At 49.1% G+C, this 8357-nt stretch overlaps 1 protein-coding gene across 4 annotated transcripts in view; it reads right to left on the bottom strand.

Moving 5' to 3' along the window:
• NOS2 (nitric oxide synthase 2) overlaps positions 1 to 6384 on the bottom strand; it is a 33762-nt gene extending 27378 nt beyond the window's left edge. Inside the window, exons 1-2 of one of the 4 annotated variants that reach the window (XM_084861837.1) lie at positions 6203 to 6384; positions 4734 to 4886 (exon numbers count right to left, since the gene is read on the bottom strand). In XM_084861837.1, coding sequence (XP_084717963.1) covers positions 4734 to 4822 — 89 coding nt within the window. In that variant the 5' untranslated portion in view covers positions 4823 to 4886; positions 6203 to 6384. Of the gene's footprint in view, positions 1 to 2816; positions 3005 to 4733; positions 4887 to 6202 lie in introns of those variants that run through there. The other 3 variants (XM_084861839.1, XM_084861836.1, XM_084861838.1) reach the window with 3 other exon arrangements.
• Positions 6385 to 8357: the final 1973 nt, after the last annotated feature.

The following is an 8357-nucleotide window of genomic DNA, read 5'->3' on the forward strand; positions in this document are numbered from 1 at the left end:
CAACTGTGATTAGGTGGAGTATCTATCTGTTATTTATGAGGAACACAGGTCTGTGCTCCCGGCACTCTTAGCGTCCCTTCTGCCAGCCTGTCATTTGATGGGTGATGGGACCGAGGTCCGGAGTGTGGGAATGGATTGCTCATGGTCTCCAGCCAAGGGGGAAGTGTGTATGAGGCAGGGGAAGCCGTCAGTCAGATCCAATCGCCCCACCATCACCATCTCCCCCCAACTCCCCTTCTCCTCTTGCCTTCTCTCTACAAAGCCAAAACAACACCAAGGGAGCTGAACCAAAGCTGGGGCCAGGACAACCCACAGAAGCTTCAGGAAGATGCTTCTCTCAAAAGCTGAGTATAGCCTGGCCAGCGTGGCTCAGTGGTTGAGCATCAACCTATACACCAGGAGGTCACAGTCCTATTCCGGGTCAGGGCACATGCCGGGGTTGTGGACTCGATCCTCATTGGGGCCCACAGGAGGCAGCCGATCAATGATTCTCACCATTGATGTTTCTCTCTCTCTCTCCCTCTCCCTTCCTCTCTGAAATCAATAAAAGTATTTTTTTTTAAGCCGAATACAATCACGGGTGGGCAGATAACAGTTTTTCCCAGCCCAGAAACACTGTCCACCACCCACTCATTTTGGAGGACTTGAGCATTTTTATTTAAAGCATTTGATTTGTCTCCATTTGTTTATATATTCTACATTTTTATTATGAAAAGTGTTAAACATACACAATAGAGATAATGGAATAATAATCCCCATGGGCCCTTCACCCAGATTCAACCCCATCAACAATTATCAGCCCACGGCCAGCCCTGCTGCAGCGCCACTCTTTCAGCCCCCACCATCGGTCCAAACAAGTCTGAGATGCCCTGTGGTCCTTAAATATCTCCGTACGCGTTTCTGGGAGATAAGGACTCTTCAAAATAAGACATATTGGTTACATTATTATAACACAATAGATTTAAAGAACTTAGCCTGGGCCAGCCAGTGTTGCTCATGGCTGAGCATTACCCTCTGAGCCAGGAAGTCATGGTTCGATTCCCAGTCAGAGCACCTGCCTGGGTTGCAGGCTCAGTTCCCAGTGTGGGGTGTGCAGGAGGCAGCCAATCAATGTTGCTTGCTCATCATTGATGTTTCTATCTCTCTCTCTCTCTACCTTCCTCCCTAATCAATAAAGATATATTAAAAAAAAAAAAAAAAAAAGAATTTAGCCAAAACCGGTTTGGCTCAGTGGATAGAGCTTCGGCTTGCGCACTGAAGGGTCCCAGGTTTGATTCCAGTCAAGGGCATGTACCTTGGTTGTGGGCACATCCCCAGTAGGGAGTGTGCAAGAGGCAGCTGGTCGATGTTTCTCTCTCATCGATGTTTCTAACTCTCTATCCCTCTCTCTTCCTCTCTGTAAAAAATCAATAAAATATATTTAAAAAAAAAAAAAAAAAAAGAATTTAGCCTGTCCTTTGGAGAAAACCCGATAGTCTGAAATCACTGAGAAACCGTTGGCTCTGGTTTGGGATTTCAGGTTCGCCCTCCTGGCAAATGCTGCAGGGACAGAGGACGTGTGACTCCCCTGGCTGCATCCTCATGAGACCCCTCCAAGCGTCACACCCCACACACGCCTCCTCCCGGGGTGGGTCACACGGCAGGGGCACTTCAGTAGGAAAGCTGGTTGTGTTCCATGGTTTTTGCACTATTTTCCGGGTGTGCACACCCATCAAAGGGGAAGGAGGTTGGAGAGTATTACAAGGGCCTCTCAATTTCCACTTTACACGGATCTGTCATTTTGGAATGTGACAAATGGGCACGCATCGCTTTTATCACTGACAAAAGTAATAGGTTGTGCCCAGTTTCTTCCCTAGTATAAACAACGCCCCAAACTGTGAACATGGTCTGCGTGTGTGTGTGTGTGTGTGTGTGTGTGTGTACTAGTAAAAGCATAGAAAAACACCAGTCAGTGTTAACAGCGACTAGCATTAAGTGATGAGAGGCATGGGCATTTAAAACTTTTCTTTAGCCTTCTCTGCATTTTCCAACTTTTTACCGTGACCACAAATCCCTTTCATAAATGGGGACAATTTTTAAACTTGAAAATGAACGAACAAAGCGATGCACAGCCACCTTTCTCCCCAGGTTAGCAGATTCCCTTGGCTAGCTGTTGGGAGATGGGTGGCCAGAAGCCAGACAAGCACATGAAGGTTCTGGATACTGACTAACAAATGATTGCACTGTCCACTCGGACACTCCGTGTGCAAGCTGGGCAACCACAGCTGTGCTTGGTCCTGCTCGCTCCTTCGTGGGAACAGGGGAACCTGAAGGACCTGCCCTCTGCCAGCCTGGTGCTGGCTCAGGCCCAGAGCTGCAGGCTGGTTTGGGGGAGAGAGGGGGTTGACCTGGTCCTGCCTCTCCTGCAGTTCCCACTCCTCCCTACCCAACCACCAGGGGAGACGGTCAGGGAGCAGCTCTGGAAAATGGACCTTATTTGTAAAGCAAGAACCTTCTCTTCGATCTGTCCTAGCGGGTGCAGCAGCCCCGTTGCTGAAAGATGCAGCGAGCTCCCCAGTGCCGAGACACCCACAGTTCCCACGCCAGTCCTTCTCCACGCGGCTCGAGCCCGGGTTCTGGGCTCCTGAATCGCAACCTCTTAGCCATCCCAAAAGAGGTCGGAGTCCTGCAGGACCGAGTCTCCCAGCCCTCCTGTTTTCAAGGGAAACCGATTCTCAAAGAGGGTCGGTGCCACGTCGGGTTGGAGCCCGTTGGAGCCCGGTGCCTGCGCGGAGCCGCCCCCCTCCCTCCCCGGGCGGACCGGCCGGGGGCAGTACCTGGCTCGGCGGGAGCCGCAGGCCGGCTGTGGCCGCAGGATCTTGCGGAGGAGCCCGCAGAGCCGGGGCCGGGCCGCCTCGCACGCCGCGCCCAGGCCCTCGCGCATGGTACCCGCTGGGGCGCAGTGGGATGGGTGCCCCTCTCCGCGCCACGCCGGCCGCTTTATACCGCCCGCCCGCAGCCCCGCAGCCCCGCCCCGGGGAGGGGCAAACAGGAAAGTCGCTGGGACTGGCCACAGGCTCCAGCCCTGTGTGTAGCTCCAGGGCCAGAGTGTCCTCGCGGGACCCGCATGTCCGCAACAAGCATCCGTCCGCAGGGCAGTCTGCCTTTTGGATGCCGCTGGACTTTCTCTGGGCTGAGCCCCCTGGGCAAGGACCGCGGAGCTTGCACTGTAGTGAGTTACAGTTTACAAAGCAAACCGTATCCTGTTAGGTCATCTACTCCTTACTGAGTCCACTCAAGAAGGTAAATCTACATTGCCACCTCCGCTTTATTGGGGAGGGGCGGGACTCAGAGGTTAATGATCTTGCCCCAGGCCACCCAGCAGCCCCAGGGCCAGCGCCCAAGCGCCCAAGCTCTCTCCCCTCGCAGGGCTGCCTTGGGAGGTGCTATTTCTTTTCTGCACGTTCAGTGTGATTCCAGGGAAGAAGCCCAAGAAAGAGCAGGATTGGAGGTCACTTTTAGTGGGAGACCTGGGGGGCAGGCAGTTGCACCAGTAGCCCTGAGGGGGTCCTTTGCCAGCGCTGGGGCCTTGCAATCTGGAAGGCACAGGGCCTCTAGACTTTGCTGCGCAGGAAGCAGGATAACCCCCAGGGTCCGGAAGGACAGAGCAGCAGCCCCCGACCGCAGAGTACACAGAGCCCTCCAGGACATATTCCAGTGCATGGAACCCCAACCCAGAACACAGCCGAATGAAAGAAGGTACCCATTTACTCTGAGCCAGCTGCAACCCCGCTCAGCTGTGTTCCAAGTCACATACAATAGGTTCTGGGTCTTATTTTTTTATATATATACCTGAATGGATTTGGAAGTGACTTCTAAAAATCAAAATATGTTAATTGGTTCCCAGTGCTTTCAGTATAAAATCCCCTTTGCAATGCTGCTTCCTCTTCCACTAATATCCTCCCCCACCTCCCTGCAACTGTAGGTTGCAGTCCAGCTGGGCCTACCTCAGTAGAGCTCCTAGAGCCTCCGCATTCTTCTGTCACCTCCTACCTCTGTCCCACCCCAGCCCAATTTATGGAGCTCGCTAACCCCCCATTCTGCATGCACTCCCCCCCAAACCAGTGAGGAAGGCGCCATTTTCCCCACCCCTTAATGACAACAGGAACTGGGTCTCTTCTCTCTCCCTTTCCCAACCCAGCACATGGTAGGCCCCCAAGGAGAACCCATATACTGTAGAGCTTATGAGTTTGGATTTGTTCAAAGCTCAGTTCCACTATTTTCCAGATATTGACCTTGTGTAAATAATTCAACCTTGGAAAGAAAGAAAGAAAGAAAGAAAGAAAGAAAGAAAGAAAGAAAGAAAGAAAGAAAGAAAGAAAGAAAGAAAGAATAATAAGATGTTGGCCAGGATGCTGCCCCAGTTCTAACCATTCTCCAGTCAAGGATTCCACATTCCCTTCCCATATATTTCCCCTGAGATTCCCATCTCCTTGCGGGCCAGGACCGTGCCACATCCCCTCCTTTTTCACACAGCATCAGGCTCAATGACGCACACAATAAACAGTGGTTGCATCCAATTCCAACAGGTACATCCAAAAAGCAACTACAATAGATCAGACCTGACATCCAAGATATGACCTCCAGTGAGAAACCAGGGTCGGAGAGAGGAACTGTGAGTTGGTGGCAAAGGGTGGGGCAAGGAAAGCAGAGAGGAGATGAGCAGAAGGTGGAGGAGGCAGGGGAAAGCTCACCTGTTGGGAGCACAGATATTGTTGTTGATATCTGGTTCCTTCGTCAAAAGTGACTTAGCATTGAACAGAAACTTCCGGAGATGAGCCATCTCTATGGTCTTGCAAGGCAGGTCACTTCTCTGGATTTGAACTCAGAGGTTCTTCACTGTGGCACTGAGGAAAGGGGAGGAGATGGTGACAGAAGGTTGATGAAGCGTTTACAGAACTGGGCCTTCTCCATCGGGTCGGTTTACTAAAGAATCATACAAAAGCTAACATAGGTCTTGAACGGCCACTTCAGCAATGCTGGCTTTGGGGATCCTGCGGAGATAGCCTTTAATTTTACAAAGCTACCTAACAAGCTAAAGGAAAAATGCTGGGCCATAGCTCAAAGGTCAGGGTACAGCCCCTGAGGGGCTCCTTTACAGGACCCGCTAGAGCAAGAGTTATCGCTGATTGGCCCTGAAACCTGGGCGCCTTTGCCTGAGGCTGCAAGATCTTCTCCAGCAACTGTCAACTGTAAACTGGGTACTTGAGGAAGGCACTCAAGTTGTAGCCTCCTTTCTTTTAAGATGTGGCAGTTGTTGTCGATGCTACCTTTTCAAAAAATCATTTGGGAGGGAAATAATTATTTGTAAAAAATGCACTCAACTCTTAATATTTGAGATCAAGCATATTCTTTTAAAAAGGCTAAAAGGAGACCTAAGTACCTGGCTGATGTGGCTTAGCGGTTGAGCGTTGACCTATTAGCCAGGAGGTCATGGTTCAATTCCCGGTCAGGGCACTTGCCAGGGTCGCGGGCTACATCCCCAGTAAGGGGCGTGCAGGAGGCAGCTGATCAGTGTTTCTCATCATTGATGTCTCTCTCTCTCTCTCTCTCTCTCTCTCTCTCTCTGAAATCAATAAAGGTATATTTTAAAAATAAATAAGTAAATAAGTAAAAGGAAACCTAAGTGGAGGCCCAGGTCTGGGCTGGGCTGCAGCCAGCATACCTCCTCACTTTACAGTGTGGGAGGCAATGTGGTTCAGGTAAGCATTCCAGAGCCCCTCCTGGTTACATGGCCTGGACCAAGTTATTTAACGCAGATTTATTTCTTCATCCATAATATAGGCTTAACAAATATCCATCTGAAAAGAATTTATTTAGGAGGGGAGAGGTGCCTGTTATAAGAATTGGATAAGATACTCTATGTGGTTTTTGTTTTTTGTTTTTAATCTTAGATTACTTTCCACTCTCCAGTCTGAAATTTCCAAAAAGTGTGTTTTTTTTTCCTTGAAATGTAGCAACCTCAGCAAATTTTTTGCAGGAAAAAGAAAAATCTGAGGAAGATGCCCTGTTCCAATGGCCAGGCCTCTTGTTGACATTTCTCAGGCTTTCCACCAGTTTATCTGTGCAGGCAGAAAATTCCCAAAGTTTTCTGAGCCTTCCCAAACAGGAAGACGCAAGCCCTCTCCAAACAGCGGCTTCCCCAGAAATGCAGACAACTCACCTCTCGGCTGTGCGGCCTCGACAGACAAGCCAACTGGGGAGGAGACCTGAGCCTCGAGACCTTCGGAACCGTCTATAGCCGAGGCTGGTTGAGTGGTTGTAAGCCAGCGATGCTGAGTCTCCTGGGGCCAGAGAGCCTCAGTCCTCACCTCGTGGCAAAGCTATGCTCACACTGGCAGCCAAGAGGTATTTATATCCCCCTGTGCTGCTCAGGGAGCCGTTTTTGCATAAAGGTCCCTTTTTTTGTTTCCAAAGGGAGTTTCCCGGGCTGGGTGTGCAGTTAGCTCATTTCTGACAAGGACTTCTGGCCCATGGGTGACCAGACTCTGCTGTGACATCACCCCGGGTGGTGGGTGGTCAGTAAGTCCACCTCTTCCTGGTCCCAGGTCCAAGGCGGTTACGTGGCTCCTCAGCAGGTAGCAGGGATGATGGAGTCATCCTGGGGCCACAGTGTTTCACTTTCAACATCTGGGGATTTTTTTTTTTTTAATCTTAGCGGGTGGCTCCCTGGTTGATTCCTGTCCAGCCTTTCAGTTTTCCATTTGCGGCAGGAGTCCAGGAAGCCGGAGAGCAGTGACAGTATGGAACACACTGGAAAATGCCCAATTACAGCAGGCCGGGGATGCTGGGTGGTGCCAGTGTTCCAAGCAGGTCCCGGAAATATTCAGCTTGAGGTTGTGGGAAGGGAAGAGGAGCCACTGGCACAGAGAGACCTCTCAGGTGGTGGGGTCACTAACATCTCACCCTGCAGCGCTCCATAAGCTATGGTAGAATTATTTTCTACAGAGAAAAAATTTCTTCGTGATCATAGACATGATCATATAATGTCTAATATGGAAACAATTTTTTCATTTATGTTTAAAAATTATATTTTTTTATAATTTCATTTATTATAGTACTTCAAAGAAAATATTCTTATGTGGTATAAATTGTCCCATTAGAAAAGTAAAATAGCCCTAGCTGGTTTGGCTCAGTGGATAGAGCATCAGCCTCCAGAATGAATGGTCCCAGGTTTGATTCCTGTCAAGGACATATACCCAAGTTGCAGGCTCAATGCCCAGTAGGGGGCAATCAGAAGGCAGTCCATCTGTAATTCTCTTCATTGAGGTTTCTCTCTCTCGCCCCCTCTCCCTTCCTCTCTGAAATCAATACAAATATACTTCAAGAAAAGTAAAATAACAACTACATTAGGGAAAAGTACAAAAATGGAAGGAAAACACACACACACCCTGGATCTCACCATCCTAACGCATCTCAGCCCTCATCCATTCATTTCCTTCCCATCTTTCCCAAATTCAATGCAGCATTATGATTAATTGAATTTGTTGAAGATAAAGTTACAAAAAAAAAAAAAAAGACATGGCCGAAACCAGTTTGGCTCAGTGGATAGAGCATCGGCCGGCGGACTCAAGGATCCCAGGTTCGATTCTGGTCAAGGGTATGTACATTGGTTGTGGTCACATCCCCAGTGGGGAGTGTGCAGGAGGCGGCTAATCGATGTTTCTTTCTCATCGATATTTCTGACTTTCTGTCCCTCTCCCTTCCTTTCTGTAAAAAATCAATAAAATATATATTTTTAAAAAGACATGTATAGAATCTTTGTGAATTGGATGAATGAATGAAAATAGTAGTCAACTGCAATGAGTTTCAACCTACCAAAGCTATCCTCTTTGAGACTTCAGCCAGTTTGTTCAAGGAAACCAATACTACAAGATCAAGTCCCTGGGCCTAAGGAGTGTAAAGCCTAAAGAAAGGGATGAGCAAGTATTGTACGTGGAGTGATGGAGGGATGGAACGGCACCAAAGTAGCTGAATCTGCTTGCTCAGGGATGGTTCACAGGGTAGAGGACTCTAGAGCAGGGTTTTGTGGGATGATTAAGAGTTCCCCGCTTCACTCTAACTCCTGTACCTGCTTTCACATACTTTGGCTATACCTGCAGCAAATTATATGTATTAACTGCTTCAACAACCCTACGAGGTGGGTACTATTACTTGCCTTTCATGGAATCCTCTAGAATCCCATCTACTTGGCATCGGAACAACTGGTTGGTTTCGCTTCAGAAAGTACAGTTATTCCATTATTTGATCTGTTAAACATGTGATTGCATGGGCAGTGAAATCCCAGGACATGCGTGCCCTGCCCTTCCCTTGAGGCT

The sequence above is a fragment of the Pipistrellus hanaki genome, assembly GCF_964339955.1.
Source record: "Pipistrellus hanaki genome assembly, chromosome: 16".
NCBI classification, from domain to species: Eukaryota; Metazoa; Chordata; class Mammalia; order Chiroptera; family Vespertilionidae; genus Pipistrellus; species Pipistrellus hanaki.